The sequence below is a fragment of the Myotis daubentonii genome, chromosome 5 (genome assembly GCF_963259705.1).
Source record: "Myotis daubentonii chromosome 5, mMyoDau2.1, whole genome shotgun sequence".
Taxonomy (NCBI): Eukaryota; Metazoa; Chordata; class Mammalia; order Chiroptera; family Vespertilionidae; genus Myotis; species Myotis daubentonii.
In genome coordinates this window covers 33,435,651-33,456,018 of record NC_081844.1, presented here as the reverse complement: position 1 = coordinate 33,456,018, position 20,368 = coordinate 33,435,651, and the positions used below count along the sequence as shown (strand labels likewise).

At 51.6% G+C, this 20,368-nt stretch overlaps 2 protein-coding genes, 1 non-coding gene and 1 pseudogene across 8 annotated transcripts in view; 2 read left to right on the top strand and 2 right to left on the bottom strand.

Moving 5' to 3' along the window:
* Positions 1-10,664, bottom strand: part of STK11 (serine/threonine kinase 11) — a 19,338-nt gene extending 8,674 nt beyond the window's left edge. For 3 of the 6 annotated variants that reach the window (XM_059697372.1, XM_059697374.1, XM_059697375.1), the window contains exons 1-3: positions 9,313-10,663; positions 1,190-1,273; positions 400-489 (exon numbers count right to left, since the gene is read on the bottom strand). In XM_059697372.1, coding sequence (XP_059553355.1) covers positions 400-489; positions 1,190-1,273; positions 9,313-9,602 — 464 coding nt within the window. In that variant the 5' untranslated portion in view covers positions 9,603-10,663. Of the gene's footprint in view, positions 1-399; positions 490-1,189; positions 1,274-9,312 lie in introns of all 6 variants that reach the window. The other 3 variants (XM_059697371.1, XM_059697370.1, XM_059697373.1) reach the window with 3 other exon arrangements.
* LOC132236368 (small nucleolar RNA U109) lies at positions 4,477-4,610 on the top strand. The gene has a single exon (XR_009453296.1). It is a non-coding gene; the product is annotated as a small nucleolar RNA U109 (small nucleolar RNA).
* On the top strand, positions 9,972-19,448 carry LOC132236090 (large ribosomal subunit protein eL28-like; annotated as a pseudogene).
* Positions 18,991-20,368, bottom strand: RPS15 (ribosomal protein S15; the record flags this gene model as incomplete). Its single annotated transcript, XM_059697381.1, has 3 exons — positions 18,991-19,128; positions 19,214-19,448; positions 20,217-20,368. Coding segments are annotated over 3 exons (501 nt in total), but the record flags the coding sequence as incomplete, so codon positions are not given.

The following is a 20,368-nucleotide window of genomic DNA, read 5'->3' as shown; positions in this document are numbered from 1 at the left end:
CAGAGCATGCACAGAGAGGGGCTGCTGGCCCAGGGTACTGCAAACTACCCAAACGCTGAGTTTTAAAGCACACCTGAGCCTTCAATTCACTGGTAATCAGAAAAAGTTGTTGGAACACAGGACTGAATCCTTGAAGTCCTAGGGCAGCGGTTCTCAACCCTTTCACAGGGGTCGCCTAAGACCATCAGAAAACGCATATATAATTACATACTGTTTTTGTGATTAATCACTATGCTTTAATTGTGTTCCATTTGTAACAATGAAATTGGGGGTCACCACAACATGAGGAACTGTATTAAAGGGTCGCGGCATTAGGAAGGTTGAGAACCGCTGGTCTAGGGCCTATGGATGATATGGCAGGACAGAGAGGCAGCCATAGGCCTGGCCATGCACACTCACCCATGAGCCTGGCACACAGGGAACCGCTTCTCAGGCACGCTGTCCAGCATCTCCTGCATGCCACACACACAGTACTCCATGACCATATACGTGCAGTGCTAAGGAAACCACGGCACAGCCCAGACCCCACCCAGGCAGAACCTGTCCCCAGGGATAGCTGGGAAGAAGGCCCTAGAAGGTGGTGGTGGGAGACCAGGGGCAGTTAGGACAGGAGACTAGAAGTGTCCTCTAGTCTCCGGTCAGGAGTGGGGTATAGGGGGGAGGCTGCAGGGCCAGACAGCCCAGGGTCAGGCAGGAATTCCCCACCCCTAAGCTGGGTCTCTACCGAGGGGAGTCTTGAGACATGGACAGAGAGAAGCCACATGCTGGGAACCCTGTCACTGCACCTGTGAGTCTGTGATGGGCACTTGTGGAAGGACACTGACCCCTCAGAGGGAGCCTGGGCCCTCATGAGCCAGCTTCTGGGAGCTGGAGTCAGCCAGGGCCGCACATTTTGGAGAGAGCCTGTGCCCCTCAACGAAAGGCAAAGGCCAAGGACACTGTGTATTCCAGAAGGACACTCTGGCCCCAGAAGGCAAGGCCCAAATGCCAGAGGTAGGGGGTGTGTCAGCCACGGGGCTCCTAAATGAGGGGTCACCCAGACTGGGCCAGGAAGTGTCTTCTCTCCAGACCCAGTATTCCCATTTGGGCCATGGAGCGACAGGAGGACACCCGATAGTTCCGGAATAACTGGGAAGACAGACGCACAGGTGTCATGGCCCAGGTCCCCCACCACAATCCCGAAGGATATATCTTCTGCTTCTCCTCATTGTAAAGCACGTCCACTAGCTGGATGACGTTTTTGTGCCGCAACCTCCGCAGTAGCTGAATTTCCCTGGAGAGAGGACAGAGCATCAGCCAAACCCTCTGTGTGGTGGGATGCAGAACTTGCCCTTGGGTGCCATGCAGAGGACACTCCAGTTCTGAGGTGCCCGGAAAACGGGGAGGCTCTGCCACTGCCCCTTCCACTGAGCCAGTCTGCACAGGGACAGCGGGTGGGGCCTGAACAGGGACAGCACAATCAGGACACTTGTTACCCATTTTAAATGAAGATGAACAATTTGTTTTATAAGAGACCACACACAAGGGAGAGCAGAGCAAGGGTGGCATGAGCACCTACTATGCAGAGCTGTGCTTATGGTGCATCTCCAGAGATGGGGTTGTCGTACAGAAAGGCTAGGCCAGCCATGGGCAAACTACGGCCCACGGGCCGGATCCGGCCCGTATGAAATGAATAAAACTAAAAAAAAAAAAAAAGACCGTACCCTTTTATGTAATGATGTTTACTTTGAATTTATATTAGTTCACACAAACACTCCATCCATGCTTTTGTTCCGGCCCTCCGGTCCAGTTTAAGAGCCCATTGAGGCCTTTGAGTCAAAAAGTTTGCCCACCCCTGGGCTAGGCCATGCCCACCCCTTGCTGTCTCCTAAGGAGTCCCTTCTTCTCCCAGCACTCTAAAGTCCTGCAAGAAGGACAACCCCACCAGCCCTCCTAGAATGGACATCAACGCGCCACTGCCAACCTGGCACCAACCCCACCCGTTGGCTTGTGACAAGGGCTGGGCACAGACCCTGTGCACAGTAGTGCCTACTCTGCAAGTGACCTTCCATGCGTCTTGTCTCCAACAGCCTGAGCAGGAGAGGCCTGCACAGCTGGGGCACTGGGGGTCAGGAAGTGGTAAGTAGCCCCTCAGAAGGTTGAAGTTACTGGGTGACACAGCAATTCTGCTCCAGGTATGTACCCAGAACTGCAGACATGCACACAGAAGCCTGCATGGGCACACTCATGGCAGCACCACACAGAGGCCCCAAAGTAAAAACCACCATGTGTCCATCCAGAGGACATGGGCCCTTGGGCACATGTAGGGGAGCCGACAGTGGAGCTCCACGTGCCTGACTGCCCAAAACCACTTTTCCTTTTTTCAAATATATTTTTATTGATTTCAGAGAGAGGAAGGGATAAAGAGGGATAGAAACATCAATGATGAGAGAGAATCGTGATCAACTGCTTCCTGCATGCCCCCTCCTGCAGGCTCAATCCTCCAGCTTCCACTGGGGATTGAGCCCCAAACCCAGGCATGTACCCTGACTGAGAATCGAACCGTGACCTCCTGAGCCACGCCGACTGGGCCAGAAACACCTTTCCAAATGAGGCACAGATAGCCCACAACAGTATGTGACTGCACTGGGAGTGGGAACCCTGGCTGCTAATTGGGGGCTCTGGAGTGCATACCCCAAGTCCTCACCGATGACGATCAGCTCCACAGATCTGTAGCCCTGCATCTGGAGACCACTTAGGGCCCATCTCCTGCACTGTGCCCCACTCTGCTCACGAGGAGGACAAATTCTGACAGAAATTGGCTGATGGCACTCTGTCCTCTGCAGTGAGACAGCTCAGTGCTCTTGTTGATGTCAATGAAGTGTGTTCTTAAAAAAAAGAGGCCCACTTGCTTAACTTAATGAGGCTGACCCACTGGGGTGAGGTGGGATGAGTGTGGGGGAGTATTTGTTCATTTGTTTGTCCAGTAACTGGATCAAAGCACTCCATATAAACATGTAAGTCCCATGACTCACATCAGGAAAGAACTGACACACAGTTTCACAGAGATGGGAAAGTGGGAACCTTGTGCCCCCAGCAGCAGGAGCACTTGTGTGGATGGTGCCTCAGGTGAGGTAACTGGAGACACGCCATTAGCATGACTTGAGCTGCCGACAAAAGAAATAGCATGTAGGCGGCAGCCACCAAAACCATCACTCAGTGACCTCGAGGGCACAGAGGAGCTTCTATCACTGTCTCTATATTGTCAACTTCTACAAGCTGCCTCTCTGGCCAGAAAATGAGAATAATATTTAAAGAAAAAGGAAAGTCCAAGTGCCCAGCCAGGATGTAGGAAGTGATGGAGAGGAAGCGGTGCCTTCCAGGTCAGGAAGGCTTGCCTCTGCTCCTTGGAAACCTGCCCGTGGGCAATGCCCAAGCGAAGTAGATTGTTCAGTGACTCTGATGAACACAAGAGAAACTGAAGAGCCACCTCCACACTCAACCTGAAACACATGGGAACGGGCAAGGGAGACAAGGCTAGGACACACAGCCACTGCTCAGAACCACCTCATCTCGCTCCCCTCCAAATGGATGCAGGGCAGGCCCAGGGCTAATGGCGGCTTTGACAGAGGGACACTGAGCAAGATCCCCTCACCTCCTGGTCCTTTTGCTGACACTTCTAAACACAGGGCAAAGGGCCCTCAAAAGTGGGAGAAGGAATAAAATAGGGGAAATTCACTAAAAGTGCAGTTCAACACAAATACCTGTATATAGACGTTCACAGCAACAGGATTTATAATAGACGCTAGATGGAAACAACTCAAATGCCCATCAAAATAAATAAAGAGAATGTGACACATCCACAAACTGGGATATTAATTACTCAGTCATAAAAAGGGGTGAAGTGCTGACACTCCCTAAAACATGGATGGACCTTGAAAACACGAAACTCAGTAAGAGAAGCCAGACACAAAAGGCCACAGAGTATATAATTCCATTTATGTGAACTGTCCAGAAAAGGCAAAACCAGAGACAAAAAGTGGGTTAGTAGTTGCCAGAGGCTGGGGGAGGGTAGGGGTGGGGGTGGGGGGTGGGTAACTGCTGATGGGGAAGGGTTTCTTTTGGGATGATGAAATATTCTGAAATAGGTAGTGGTAAAGGTTTCACAATCTGTGAAAGTACTAAATGACACTGAATTACACATTAGCTAGGTGAGTTTTATGCTACAAAAATTGTCTCTCAATAAAGCTGTTAAAAAAAATAAATGACAGCCTCTTGTCAGTGTTCTCAGTGGTTAGAGAGTCAACCCACGCACCAAAGGGTCTCGGGTTCAATTCCCAGTCAAGGGCACATTCCTGGGTTGCAGGTTTGATCCCACCTCCTGGACAGTCAGTCAGGGCATGTGCGGGAAGGCAACCAATTGATGTGTCTCTCTCACGTTGTTTCTCTCCCCAACCCCACTCTTGCTAAAAAAATCAATGCAAAAAATATCCTTGGTTGCATGTGGAAATATGTCTGTTCCTCATTCCTTTGGGAGCAGGAATACCTCCATAACATGCTACATAAAAGGAGTTCTCAGGGCTGCCAACCTTACAGTAGAGGTTGAGTAGTAGTATATTTCTCCTACATAGGAAAAAAAAAATATCCTTGGGTAAGGATTAACCAAAAATAAAAGTAAAATAAAATAAATGATAGTTCAGCCACAGGTGGATGTGAGATAAAGGGAAAGTCGACTATGATTCCCCACATACTCACAGGCGAAGAGCCAGAATTCTACATGGACGTTGGCCTATGCCTCATGCTCCCACTGCATCTCAGAGTCCCCCTCTATCAGGGAAAGGCCAGGCAAACAGGGAGGCCCCCGGGACGTTCGGGGCAGGTGAGCCTCAGCAGGTGGCTGTGCCCTCTTGCTGTTGCTCTGGCAGCCGGCCAGTGTGGCCTCACAGCGGAATCCTTCCCAATACCGAGGGGGGTAGGCATCCCAGCAGGTGCTGGGACCTTGTAGAGGCCTCTCGGGACAGGAATGAAAGCCAACAAAGTCCAAGGCTCTGGTCCTCAATGCGCTAAATCACAACCATTCACCATCCAGATCCAAGTACCTGCCAATCACTGCAAGGAAGTCCCAGCCTTGTCAGGCCCAGCAAGGACACCAGCTTCTGCTCCCAGAGCCATCACCACTCTGCTGAGGATCTGGCCACACAGGGGCCGGCCAGCCAAAGGAAAAGAAACAGCCTGGGTGGCCAAGCACATCTTACTGTCACTTCCCTAACACACACAGCAGACACGTGTCAGAAACCATACTCAATAGAGCAGGGGTCCTCAAACTGCGGCCTGCCGAAAACATTTATCCGGCCCGCCGGGTGTTTTTGCCGCCGCTGTGTGCATAGGAATTTGTTCATAATTTTTTTTTTTTAAACTACAGTCCGGCCCTCCAATAGTCTGAGGGACAGTGAACCGGCCCCCTGTTTAAAAAGTTTGAGGACCCCTGCAGTAGAGGATAAGTTGTAATGCGACACTGAGCTGTGGCGGACCAGTAGTCTGCACACTGCCTATCAAACTCACCCACCCTTCTTCTGATCCAGAAACTCCATTTCTGGTGATGTGCCCTTCATACCCTTGAGCTTGTCACGCAACATGGCACAAAGTAACTCATCAACACAGCAGAAACGTCCCCAGCACAGGGAGGACCAGACTCAGCCAGTATGAACAGAGACCCACCGTGGGACAGAAAGGTGGACTGGCTTGGGCTGCAGAGCAGACCACGCCAAGACTTTGGTACTAAGCAGGAGTGAAACTGTTTCATGTTTCTAAACATGAAAACAAAACAAAAAACACACATAAAGACCACTCTTTGATGACATGTGAGTATTCTCTCAAGTCATCTGTGCAGTTGTAGTGGGGGTTTCCCTCAGCCCTGATAACAGCCTGCCTAGCTGGACCTCCTCATCACCTGCACCCCAGAGTGTGCCCACCTGGTAGGGAACTGTCTATACCCAAGAAGAGGGGGCGGAGGGTCACCTTCTTTTGGGCTTGATCTGTGCAGTTCTACTGCCTATTGGAAACACAAGTACATTCAACTTGTTGTTTAAAAGTGATCCTTAGGGGAATTTTATTTTTTATTAAAATTTGCTTGGCTAAGGTAAGAAAACAAATAAAAAAGGAAGTGGAGCAAGATACATCAATATTAAGATTACAAGACAAAAAGAACAACAAAAAAGAAAAAGAAAAAAAAATTACAAGAAATTTTTCATTTTTACTTGATGCTTTTTTGAACTTTGCTTTTTATAAGAACAAGCAAGGGGACACGTACAGACCCACAGCAGCCTTCCTAGAGAAAGCCCATGAAGGAGAGAAGGGCATTCTGATCTGTCCCACCACTTGGGCAAACATTGTTCTTTCAGAAAAAAGCTTTGATCCAACTGAGGCTTGTCTGGAAGGTTCTGGACACTCCTCTAAGAGCAGTGACTGCAGTCGAGTTTATTAAACCTCTCACAGACAAAGGAGCCTTTTTCCCTTGCAGTGGGCTAGCTGGCAGCAAGGGAGCCCAGCTCTCCAGGCCAGGGAGCTGACAACTATCCCCTCAGGACCAGGGACCTGCATGGGGTAGGCCCACCCAATCTCCTCTTGTGGAATTGGAACAGCAGAGCAGAGGCTTAAGAAAGGAGGTGCAGCCCTAACCGGTTTGGCTCAGTGGATAGAGCGTCGGCCTGTGGACTGAAGGGTCCCAAGTTCCATGCTGGTCAAGGGCATGTACCTTGGTTACAGGCACATCCCCAGACGGGGGTGTGCAGGAGGCAGCTGATCGATGTTTCTAACTCTCTATCCCTCTCCCTTCCTCTCTGTAAAAAATCAATAAAATATATTTAAAAAAAAGAAAAAGGAAAGGAAGGAGGTGCAGCTGCAAAACCAGTTTCTAATCCCAGCTGCAAAACCAGGTGGATAGGACAGCTCTGAGCCAGCCCAGCACTCCAAGACAAAACTCATAAAGGGGAACCTCTGCACGCAGGTCCAGGCCTGAGTTGATGAAACTGAGCGCTGGCTCAAGGCCTGCTACTGACATCTTATGCTAATTGCCAGGTTGGCTGAGGACCACCAACCACTGGCCACTCTGGCCTGCTTCCCCTCCAGTTCTTCCCACAGACACTTCAGAAACCAGCTCCATGCAACCCCAACACTACATGCCCACATGTCTCCATACGCTCTTGGGACTTCAGCTGATCCTTCAGGAAACCAGGAGCAGGATGCCAGCGCCCTGCAGTCCTCCAGCTGGGTTCTGGTCATTTGTGTCTCCAGTGGAGCATGAGGGAGCTCTCGAGTGCCCTCTAACTTAACCTTGGAGTGTGGAAACTGCATCTCCTGAAAGGGTGCCTTATCACAGGTACATTACACCTTAGCAAAAGAGGGGCCCCTGTCTACCCTGACATGCCCTCCATCATGGTGGCGGAGTGTAGACCTTCTGGGACCTGCTAACCCTGCTACCACCAGTCAGTGCCCTAATCTACATACACCAAGGCCCCCTATGGCTAGCAGGGTGGGCTTGGTGGATGACTAGCCAGACAGATCAATTGGTGCTGGAACCCAGCCACTGGGAAGGGACTCTGGGAACCCCTCCTACCTCGGGCTGCTGCTCCCGAGAGGCTGGGGCCTGGGGTGCACAGCAGCAGAACATCAAGTGGCCAGCACCAGAACACGTCGATGGACCAATGCCGATTCCATCCGGAGGGCTCAGCCAGGCGGGAAGAGACCAGAGCCCGTGCCAGGACAGATGGGCTTTGATGCCTAAGAGGAGCCAGGAGGACAAGGACAACACTGGAGAGCAGGAGGGAGATCCATTTCCAGGGCAGCATTCCAAATGCAGGAACTCACTGCCCTCAACCTGCAGTAGTAGCAATCTGGCTGCCTGAGGGCCACACTGTCCCCACAAGCTTCTAATGAGAAAACATGACTTAGGGCCAGCAGTCCAGTGGGAGTTTCTAACTTGAGAGTAAGGCTTCACTTGACCCTCAGGAGGGCATCTGCTTTTGGGGCCTGAGTCTCCCCAAGGACACACCATGGCTCCTGCCCAACCCCCACCTCACAGATGAGAGACTGGTACAGAGAACTGACCAACTGGCCCTAAGGTGCCCAGCCACACCTTCTCCCAGTGTCTTCAAGGATGGGCTATAAAAAGGCCTCACCAAAACACAACCTACCTTGCCCACTGCCCCACCCACCTTGCAAGTGGCTCAAAGAATACCAGGCACTAACAAGGAGCCCTGTCAGTCCAACCCCAGTTCTCTACTCCACCCCCCTTTCCCCTCCCCCAGGTGTTCCAGAGCAAGTGAAAACAGCCCAGCTCTCCTGCCAGTGGGAAGGAGGGAGGTGAAAGCCCACCCAGTGAGTGGCACTTCCAGGACAGGACTGGCCTGGCCAGCCTGCTTGCCTGCTTGCGGACCAGACAGGCCAAGGTCACAGTAAGTCCTGCTGCCTGGCATGTTAGATAAACCTCTTCTGGGAATCTGGAGGCTGGGAGGGGTGTGGGTGTGAGTAGGGCAGGGTTCCACCCCCGGCAGCAATAAGGAGGGACACCCCCCATCCTGAAACCAGAAGAGGAAGGAGACAGAGCCCCCACCGCCCTTGGGGGACGTTTGATAGCAGACCTGAGTACCTCCAGGATTCCTAGGGGGCAGATTGCGCAGAAGAAATTTATGTAAAAAGTTCACCAGGACACAAGCAATTCCCCTCTGGGGGTCACAGGGCCTGCAGTCAGGGATATCTAGTGACATCCAGGCCAGCAGGAAGGGACAAGCACCCCCTGCTGACTGATAAGCGGGTGCAAACAATTATTTTTGGCAACTACAAGGTTCCCCTCCAACAGGATAAACAAATCGCGCTTCGGCTGGCGCTGGTACCATACTGGCTGCTCACTAAGCAGAAAAACTGATGGCCTCCCAGGCGTTTCCGGGCAGAAACTCTCAGGGCCAAACCAACACTGGCTGGCTCCACCGGGCACCTAAGTTCTTTGGACAGCTGGCAGAGCCAGGAAAAGAGGGACGTGCCCCTACGGAGGACAACTCTGACACTGGCACCTAAGAGCCAAAGGCACCAGAACCCAGCTACAACAAGCTAGCCCGACTTCCTGAAAGTACTCAAGCACCTTTCCAACGACACTTTCTCTGGCAAGGGGATGCAGGAACAGCTGGTCACCTCAGGTTAGGAAGGAAGGGAGGGAGGGAGGGGGGGAGGAGAGAAGCAATGAAAAGGAAGGAGGGAGGAAGGGAAGGAAGGAAGGAGGACGACACTGGCGGGCCTGGGGACGTCCAAAGCTGCACAGGTCAGAAAGCCCACACTTACTTCTTCACGTTGGCTTCCCCATTGGGGATCCTCCGCAACTTCTTCTTCTTGAGGATTTTGACGGCTCTCCTGCACAACGTCTCCGAGTCCAGCACCTCCTTCACTTTGCCGTAGGACCCCTCCCCCAGCAGGTCCCCCATCAGGTACTTGCCAATGAGCTTGGCGCGCTTGCGGCGGGGCTGGTAGATGACCTCGGTGGAATCGATGCGGTGGATGAACGTGTCCATTCCCACCGACATCAGCTCGCCCTCTGTAAACATGCCCAGTTGCTGCGGGTCTGCCACATCCATCCTGGACCCAAGGTCTCCGACTCGCGCCGCCGGCAGCACCTTATCCCCTTTATGGATGCCCCGGTGAGCGGTCCTTCTTCTTGTCCCCCCCGCCCCCGCCCCAAATTCCCTTCTCAAAAAACAAAAAAAGTCAACAAAAACCCAAAGGAAAAACCCTTCTTCGGAAAGAAACGATTGTACTAAACGTGAGTTCAAGAGGCGCGATGGTCCGAGGCCCGGACACCCAACGGTGCGCAGCGCCGCAAGTTTCAATGCGACCCGGCCTGGCAGCTCCGGGTCGGGCCGGCGTGTCCTCGGGGGCCCAGGGGAGGCCGGTGGGGTTGCGAAGTGCTAGGTCATCCTCCAGGGACTTTAGACCCTCCGGCAAACATGGACGCGGCCGAGCCAAGTCTTCTCCGGGCCGTCCATTACCAGCGGGCCGTGGCGCGCGCCCGTAGCCCCAGCAGGCCCCGGAGCCCCCAAAGCTGGGGAGATGAGCTTCGCTGGGGGCCGGGCGTCTCCGGCGGGCTCGTGGTCCTAGGGTCCCGAGAAGTGGCAGGTGCCTATCCGGCTCGGTCCGCTGCCGCCGGCCCCGGGCGCGTATCGGGGGTCGGGAGGCCACCTGGGGCACTCCCGCCGCAAGAAGCAACTTCCGTGGGAACCGGCCTCCAGGGCGCCCCCAAACCGGCCTGGGACCCACAAGCGGCCTCGCGGGCGCCCCCCACCCCAAACGGCAGCCCGCGCTCGCTCTCCGACCCGAACGCTGTCCGCCGCGGCCCTCGAAGCGCAGGGGGACCGTAGAACTCCGGGCAGGCGAAGCGGCGCAGGCCACAGGCCCCGGGGCCGGGGGTACCCGATGCAGCCGGGTACCGGGCAGCGCGTCCCCCGCCGCGGCCGCCCCAAGCGTGCAGCAGGAGGGGCGGCGCGGGGACCCAGCCCATGCAAGGCGGCCGCGGTGCCACCCGGCCCCGCCGCCGCCTGCACTCCCGCCTCACTCGCGAGCGCCCCGGGCCGCCTCCCGCTTCCGCACCCGACACGCCGCCGCCATCTTGTTTACCTCCCGCCCCCGCCCTGAGCCGCCGCGCCGCCGCGGACCCGCCCCTCGCGACGCCGACGTGCCCGCCCGTTGGCCCAGACGGCACTCCCCGCCCCGCCCCGCCCCAGCCGTCTATTGGGCCGTTTGGACCCGGGCGGGCGGCCGAGCAGGGATAGGTTCGCGCTCGGCTCCGCCTCAAGGGTGGATACTGCTTGATCATTGGTCCGCAGAGGCACCCCTTGGGGCGGGGCGGAAAGTGGACGTGGGGAAGTGAGGCTGCAGCGACGACCTCGTAGGGGTTTGGACCTGTGGTTGGAGTTTGGGGGTGCTAACCGGCTCCCCGAAACATCCGTGAGGCGGGTGTAATCTTCGCGGGCTAGGACGCGGCTCGGGGACCCAGCAGGGTGCCTCCCAGCCCCCCCCCCCACCCCGGGACTTTTCTCCAGACGAGGTCAAGGGTCAAAAAAAGCCCACCTTTTCAGGTCTCCAGCTGCCGCAGTGAGAGATGCTGCCGCTGTGTGTGCCCACCTGCAATGGATGGTGTGAGGAACTGCGCCAGCTTCCTGACCAAGAGGAACAAGCAGACGTACAGCATCGAACCCAGTAATCTGTAGGCCCGCAACTCCGTTCGCTACAACGGGCTGATTTACTGCAAGAGGGTGGGCGTGGAGCCGGCAGCCAACGGCAAAGGTGTGCTGGTCGTCAAGAAGCGGAGATCCGGGCAACGAAAGCCGGCTACCTCCTACTTGTAAGAACGCCCGGGCAGTATCCAGCACTTGATCCGCAAGAACAAGTACCTCCCGGAACTGCGCATGGCCGCCATCCGCAGGGCCAGCGCCAGCCTGAGCAGACAGAAGCCCGAGAAGGTGAAGAGGAAGCGGGCCCGCTCCACCAAGAGCTCCTGAGCCCCTCCTCCCCCCAAAGCAATAAAGGTATTAGCCAACTTTCCTAATTGGGGGTGGGGGTGGGGGTCGCCTAAAGTGGTCAGTTCAAGGCAGACCTTGATTCTGGGCCCGTTTCCTCCTCTACAGGGTGGAGACTTCATCCAGATTGGTATTTCATGACCAGGCTTATCTCAAGGGTAGAAAGAATGAAGCATAGCTGGGGTCCTGTTTCCATAAAATAAAATGGGGGCTATATATTCATATCTGCAAATGCACAGAAAAAATTTCTGGAAGGATACTATCCTCCAGTTCCCTACCAGAGGGTGAGAGAGGTGAGCAGGTTGGTCTCGGCCCTAAAGGAATTCAGGAATGAAAAAGAAGACAGCTGCTGCAGCGAAGTGCTTTGGTTGAAAAAGGTTGACTGAATACAGTTGTTGAAGCTGCAAATAACTCCCTTGTACCAGGCCCCTCATTTCTGCTCTTCTGCTTTTTAGCATTAGATTGTTTGGCCAGAACAAACTGTCTGTGTGAAGCTCCTGATTCACAAGTCAAAAAGTAAAGATGTTGGAAGCTGACACATCAGGTTTGGGGTCCAGGCTGGGCCTTCTGAGTTCATGACACTTGAATGTCCTTAAAACTGCCAAATTGACTGTGCCCATGTATATATTGTTGGGGACAATCCTGGACTTTCATCAGAATCTTTTAAAATTAATTTATTTTAAAATTAAATTTACGTCAGATTCCCCAAGGACCCATATAAAGGGATATATTGGTGGCCTGGCCCAAGTGGCTTAGTGATTGGAGTGTCGGCCTATACAAGGAAGGATCAAGGGTTTGATACCCGGTCAAGGGCACTTACCTGGATTGCAGGTTTCCATCTCTGCCCCCGTGGGTCAGGGCTCCTGCTTTCTCTCTCACATTGATGTTTTTCTCCCTCCCTCCCTCCCTCCCTCTAAAAAAATCAATGGAAAAACTATCCTTGAGTGAGGATTAGCAAGAAACACACACAAAACATATGAGGGGGCCCTAGCCGGTTTGGCTCAGTGGATAGAGCGGCAGCCTGCAGACTCAAGGGTCCCAGGTTCGATTCTGGTCAAGGGCATGTACCTTGGTTGCAGGCACATCCCCAGTGGGGAGTGTGCAGGAGGCAGCTGATCGATGTTTCTCTCTCATCGATGTTTCTAACTCTCTTTCCCTCTCCCTTCCTCTCTGTAAAAAATCAATAAAATATATTTTAAAAAATATATGAGGGGGATTAGTTTGGCTTTGGGGAGAGGAGGGGGCACAAGGGGCACCAGTATACCAGCAAGTCCAAATAAAAACATGCTGATAGTCCCAAACTCCTTTTTTAAAAAAATATACTTTTTTAATTGATTTCAGAGATGAGAGAGAATCATTGATTGGCTGCCTCCTGTGTACCACCTGACCAGGAATAGAACCATAGAACCATGACCTCCTGATTCATAGGTTAATGCTCAACCATTGTGCAACACCAGCCGGGCCCCAAACTCCTTTTGAGAAGGAAATAAAAAAGATGAGAGCACAAACCAAGGAAACAGGGAAATTAATGAAGCAAAAAATTATTCTTTGAAAAGATCCAAAAAAATTTACAAAACTAGATTAGCCCCCCCAAAAAAAGACCAATATCAGGAATGAAAGAAAGCATATCAGTCACCACAGACCCTACCGATATTAAACAGATTAAATACTAGGGACAATTCTATGCCCATAAATTTAACATCCTACTTGAAATGCACCAACCCCTTAAAAGACACTAAAATGAAAGCTCCCTCAAGAAGAAATACATATCTGCATAGTCATATTTATTAAAGAAAGCTGTAGTGAAAAACCTTTCAACAAAGACTTGTCCACAAAAGTATTCCCTCACCAACTAGGGAAACAAAATATTTCTATGGAAATAAAGACTTCACATCTTTAGTTTGATTGGTCAGAATAGAGCCACTCTTAATTTGTCAGTGAATATGCAAATAAGGATAAACTTAGGCAGCTCTGATTGGACAGGGAAAGTCTAAGTCCTATTGGTCAAATTTGGGTCCTAGGAGCTCTCTTATAAAGGTGACTTACCTTGGAAGCCTAGTCTGCAGCTTTTTCCTTATAGGGCGCTTGAGAAATAGGCCCCTATAAACAATGGATGGTAGACTCTGGTTATGAATTTGGGCCCAGTTAACCACAAAGAGTCCTTGGCAGTGGGTCAACACAAAAGGCTCAGATGGTTTCAATAGTGAATTTCAACCAAACATTCAGGAAGAAATAACATCAGTTCTAAAAAAAATATTTCCTAGATAATAGAAGAGGAGAGAACACTACCCAACTCCTTTATGTAACTTCTATTTTTTTTAAGACAAATACCATATGATTTCACTTTTTAAAAAAAATATTTTTTTTTTTTTTTTTTTTTGCCGAAACCGGTTTGGCTCAGTGGATGGAGCGCTGGCCTGCGGACTGAAGGGTCCCAGGTTCGATTCCGGTCAAGGGCATGTGCCTGGGTTGCGGGCACATCCCCAGTGGGAGATGTGCAGGAGGCAGCTGATTGATGTTTCTCTCTCATTGATGTTTCTAACTCTCTATCCCTCTCCCTTCCTCTCTGTAAAAAATCAATAATTTTTTACAGAGAGGAAGGGAGAGGGATAGAGAGTTAGAAACATCGATGAGAAACATCGATCAGCTGCCTCCTGCACACCCGCTACTGGGGATGTGCCCGCAACCAAAGTACATGCCCTTGACCGGAATCGAACCTGGGACCCTTCAGTCCGCAGGCCAACGCTCTATCCACTGAGCCATACTGGCCAGGACTTCTTTTTTTTTGATGGCATATGACCAAACTTTTTGGAATCTGGGGGTGTCTTTGACAATCTTTGGCATCTATAGGTCCTACTCTCCTTCACAGAGCCCAGACTCCTCTCTTGATATGCAGAACATATGAAGGGACTTAGGAAATATTAGGTGACCATTGCAGAAGGTCCTTGAAGGTGAAATCTCTGCTCAGATGCCACCTCCTCATTTCTTTACCCATTTTTCTTGTCTCTGCCATTAGACTGGGATCTCTGGGGCTGAGTCTTGGTCACTGCTGTGCCGTCAGCAATGAGAGCTGTGAAGTCCAGTACAGCAGCCACTGGCCACACATGACTAGGAAGCTCTTGTGACTGCCCAAGTTGAGATATGCTGTGAATGTAACTGTACACTAGATTTTAAAGGAAATATGTTATTAAAATTAACTATAGCCGCCCTGGCCAGTGTGGTTCGGTTGGTTGGAGCATTGTCCCGTACACCAAAAGGTGGTGGGTTCAATTCCTGGTCAGGGCACATAACCAGGTTGCAGGTTTAATATCCAGTCAGTGGCATGCAGGAGGCAACTAATTGTGTCCCTTTCTCTCACATCGATGCTTCCCTCCCTCCGGGTCTGAGACCTCAGTAGAGCTACTCTCAGCCTCTCCTGGGACCCTCTTGCTGGCCTCAGCCCTTTTCCCAGCAGAAATCCTCAGTTGAGGCTTCTTGGCCTCTCACTTCCCACTTCTGTTTCTCTTAAAGGGGGATTAACAGCACTGTCATCAAATATTAGGCCATTTGTAATGAGATGTACTATTATTTTATGAATTGCCACAAAAAGCAAAGATTAAAGAGTGGGCAATAATGCTTTGGGTTGAGCCTGGGCAGTGTGGCTCAGTGGTTGAATACTGACCTATAAACCAGGAGATCACGGTTCAATTCCTGGTCAGATGCCTGGGTTACTGGCTCTATCCTCAATAGGGTGCATGCAGGAGGCAGTCGGTCAATGATTCTCTCTCATTGATGTTTGTGTCTCTCTCTTTCCCTCTCCCTTCCTCTCTGAAATCAATAAAAAAATATTTTAAAAAATACTTTGGGTTAAAAGAAGCAGCCTGACCTCTGGGAAGGTAAACTATGACAAATGGGGATAATCGTAGGGCAAGGCAGGAGTATAAATACTTGGGATAGCCTTGAGAAAAATCTTGTCCTGCATTCTCCATCCTCACCAACCTGCAGGTTTTGCTAAGGATCCTGGGTTACAGGTGTGGGCCCCAGGTTATGAGTGGGAGTCTTCAGATTGTAAGTGGAGGGATCTACACATTCACTCATGTCCAGCCAGCCCCCAGACCCACTAACCCCTGCGAAGCCCTTTTGCTTTCCCAGCATTGGTCACAGATGTCCCCAAAGACTCCCTTCACCACCGAAGACAGAGGAAGCCAACTATCCTGGTCACTCTCCCAGGCCGGCTGCCCCCATCCTGGATCTGCTCCCACTCAGTGGATCTCATGAATGTCGAGTTCCTGACTACAGGTCCAGCTCAGACCCTGCCCTGTCAAGTGGGCCACTCAGGAGCCGGAGGGGTCTTTCCAAAGAGATCAGCTCCCTCAGCGGATTCAGCTACGGCTGCATCTTAGGATGTGCTCCAGGTCTGTGTGGACATCTGTGGCCACCAAGGGGCAGGTGGCGGGACCATGGCCAAGGCTTCCTGGTTTCAGATCCACACATGGTCACTCAGAGCAGTGACATGTGGATTGTTACCAATAGGGTGGGGATGTCCAGACACACAGTGACAGTCACCTGTTCTTCACTCTAGACCACTGGTAGTCCGTGAGGTCCGAAAGGTTGGCGACCGCTGCCCTAGACCATGCTGTACCCCCTCCTTCCTGCACTGTGGACATCTGGGCTGGGTCATCCACTGTGGGAGGCCTAGACACTGTGGGATATGGAGCAGCCTCCCTGCCTTCCACTCCATGTAAAGAGCACCCCAGTCGTGACAATCACAGATGTCCCCACACAGCCCAGGATCACCCATGGCTGGCAATCATTGTTAGCGACACACATGTATTTATGATGTTTAGCATTTTGCTTTAAAATACTTCTGGAGTAATGTATTTGGGAGAAAGTGACCTGAGAGCCCCTAAGGTTTTTTAAGTTTTCATTTATTGATTTTAGAGAGGAAGGGAGAAACATTGCTTTGTTTCACATATTTATGCACTCACTGGTTTACTCTTGTATGTGCCCTGACCACGGATCAAACCTGCAACCTTGGCATATCAGGATGACACTCTAACCAAGTGAGCTACAGGGCCAGGGGCATGTCATTTTTATTTTATTTTTAAAATTATTTTTATTGACTTTAGAGGAGAGGGAGAAACCTCAATGTGAGAGAAGCACTGATTGGTTGCCCCCCACCCCTTACACACCCAAACTGGGACTGAACATGCAACCTGCGCATGTGCCCTGACCAGGAATCGAACCAGACCTTTCAGTTCACGGGACAACGCTCAACCGAGCCACAGTGGGCTAGGGCCACATTATATTTTATTTCTAAATATATTTTTTATTGTTGATAGTATTATAGGTATCTCCCGTTTTCCTCCCCCCCCCCCCCCCCGCTTTCTCCCAGCCTCTACGCAAACCCCCGCCCCCCCCCGCCCCCCCCCCCCCCGTTCTTCCCTACCCTATTGTCTGTGTCCATGGGCTATGCATATATGTTCTTTGGTTTATCTCATCTCCCAAACCTTACATTTTACATTATTTTTAAATGCAGCCACACAGATTGATGGCCACATAGAGGAAAGAATGGATTTCCAAATATGTAATACAGTAAAAAATATTCTTCAAATAAACTAAATATTGAGTTTTTACCACAAAATCCTTCAACTCTTCTCCACATTTGAAAATGTTTAAAAATAATTCAAGGGAGGAATAGAGATGCAGCAAGATAGGCCAGGAGTCGATCATGGTTGAAGCAGGTACAGGGTTCTACTTTCTCTGTGACAAAATGTTAGGACCCCGACTGGGTGGCCCACTTGGTTGGAGTGGTAAGATTGTGGATTAGATCTTTGGTCAGGGAACACAAAAGAATCAACCAATTAATTCATAAATGGGTGGAAGAGCAAAATCTTTTTTTAAATCTTTACTGTTGAAAGTATTACATAGGTCCTCCTTCCTTTTCACTTCTCCCTTCCTCTAAAATCAATAAATAAAAAGGTCTGCCACTTCACACCTGAGGCTACTACCACGAAATAAAGACAGCAACACCCCCCACCCACAGACAGTAACAAGTTCTAATGAAGATGTGGAGAAATTGGAAGCGTATGAACTGGTAGGGAAGGTGCTATGGAAAAAAGGATGGCTGTTCCTCAAAGAATTAAACATGAAATCACCACTTGACCCAACAATCCCACTTCTAGGTAGAGTGCAAAAAACTGAAAGATCTGGAAGAGATAGAGGTACGTACACATACATAGCAGCACAGTTCCTAAAAAGTGTCCCCTATGGGTGCCTCCAACCTTCCACTTGCTCAAGCCAAAACCCAGGTGTCATCTGGACTTTCCCATTCCATCACCACTGTCTGGACAGACACCAACTGCTGAGGCATGCCACCTTTCCTGCTTCAACTCTGTCTCCCCCTCATAAAAGAAATGAATCCAACCAGGTTGCTTTAGCCAATGCATTTAGGACCCTTCTGCATCATACCCTATGGAGGTGGTGAGAGACACCCTGGTTTATGGGAAGGTTTAACCCAAGGCCCATGGCTCAAGGCTTTGGGTCCTGGGGTCATTGTGCAAGGCTTTCAGATGCCAGTCAGAAACATCATGTCCACCTGGTTTGGTTCAGTGAATAAAGCGTCTGTCTGCGGATTGAAAGGTCCCAGGTTCAATTCCCGTCAAGGGCACATGTCTGAGTTGCGGGCTCAATCCCTAGAAGGGGGCGTGCAGGAGGCAGCCAATCAATGATTCTATTTCATCACTGATGTTTTTTTCTCTCTCTCTCTCTAAAATCAATTTTTTTTTTTTTTTAAAGAATCATGTCCCAAAAGAGGGACAGATACAGGCAGCGTGGTGAGGGTGAAGAGCACTGAGAAAAACTGGGCAGGCGTATAAATTGGAGGGGTGGGAAAGCTCAAGTCATCAGAAGGCTCTTGCTGTTCATGTGCTTGAAGGTCAACCTATGAACCAGATCACTGTTGATCCCCAGTGTGGGCTGTGCAGGGGCAGCCGATCCATGGCTCTCTCCCCCTCTCTGAAATCAAGAAGTATTTTTTAAAAAAGTAGGCACCCACCCCTTGACTGGAGGACATGGGAGGGGCCTATGAAGGGGATGGGGACCTGAGGGGAGATGCTACATTCAGTCCAGCACTGGCCATCTCTATGGGTACTTAAGAGATGCCAAGTAGCCCAAACTGCAGATCTGGGTTGGGAGGATCAAGGGGGAGGGGCACAGGGAAGATAGCATAGGACCCTGAACATTCCCAGACATGTCACAGGAGCCCCCGACCCACTCACTATCCATGTGGCTGTCACTGTGTTTACAGCAGGAAACCCAGGAACCCTCACTATCCAACATTCTGGCAAACACTACACAAGTCTTGCTGGACCTGAGCTTCCAAGTACTGTGCCCAGGCCCAACCCCCTCGCTGGATGATTGACAAACTGCCCAGAGCCCCAGACACTTGGAAGAATGGGTTGCACTCTGATGAGGTAAGTCTGCTTTTTATTAACTACTTGAGAGGGATGAAGCGGGAGGAGTGGGTGGCTCCAATGCCAGGCCTGCCGTGCTTCACTGGCTTGTAGGTGATGGAGAACTCACCCAGGTAGTGGCCAATCATCTCAGGCTGTGGAAGGCAAAGAATGGACCTGTTAGGTGACCATGGGAGGACAGGCCCACACCCACCCAGGCAACGCAGTCCCACCACACACCTTGATTTCCACCTGATTGAAGGTCTTGCCATTGTATACGCCCACCATGCTGCCCACCATCTCCGGCAGGATGATCATGTCCCGCAGGTGTGTCTTCACCACCTCTGGCTTCTCCATGGGCGGCGCCTCCTTTTTGGCCTTGCGCAGGCGCTTCAGGAGCGAGTGCTGCTTCCTTCGCAGGCCCCGGTTTAGCCGCCGCCGCTGCCGGGCACTATACAGCTGCATCAACTGCTCACTGGGGGGCAGGCAGGACAGGATGTGTGGCCTAAGCCCTGGTGGACACCCCACCCTTCACCCACCAACACTAATCTTCCCTATAGTGCCCCAAAGCAATGTTCACAGCCCAAACAGTCAACAGGAATCCTGCAAAATGGACAACCTTCACAGCACTGTCTAGAAATGAGGAAACCGAGGAAGGAGGACAGGCTGCTCAGGTGAGGTGGTGCAGCCAGAACTTTGTGGACTAAAGGCTGTGCTCCTAGAGGCCTCAGGAACCCAGGAGAGGAGCCGAGCCTGAGAAATTCTCAGCCTGCTCTGTGTCCCCGGAAACTGGATCCTCCACGCCCAGACCCAGGCACACCTTCAGGAGACGCAGGGTCCCTGGCTGTCAGCAAGCCTCCCTCGCTCCGGTCTGGAGACTCAGACCCAAACCCGCCCTGTCCCTGGGGGCAAGAGTTTTAAGAAGCACAAGTCAGACCACTTAGAATCTTCCAGCTTTAACCAAATCTTAGACCTGGGGTTGCAAACTCCCACCCATGAACCAAACCCGGGCCTGATGCCTGACCTTACAAGGCTTGTGAGCTACAGATATCTGCGTTATCAACTGAATGAAAAGATGTCAAACAGGGCACGTTAACATTCTATTAATGTCAAACCTCAGAGCCGCAGCCCATCCGTCTATATACTATACCGACCTAAGGCCGCGTCAGCAAGTCAGGCTGCAGCTCCTAGCCCCCTGGGACCCCCTCCCGCCGCCATCCCTCCCGATGCGGCCGGCACTTACTAAGACATGTCAAGCAGTTGATCGAGATCCACGCCGCGGTAGGTGAACTTGCGGAAGGTCCGCTTCTTCTTCTGCTCCACTTCCGCCTGCGCGGGCCCGAGACAAGGGTGAGCGGGAGCCCGAGACCCATCTCCCACCCTCACGGCTACAGC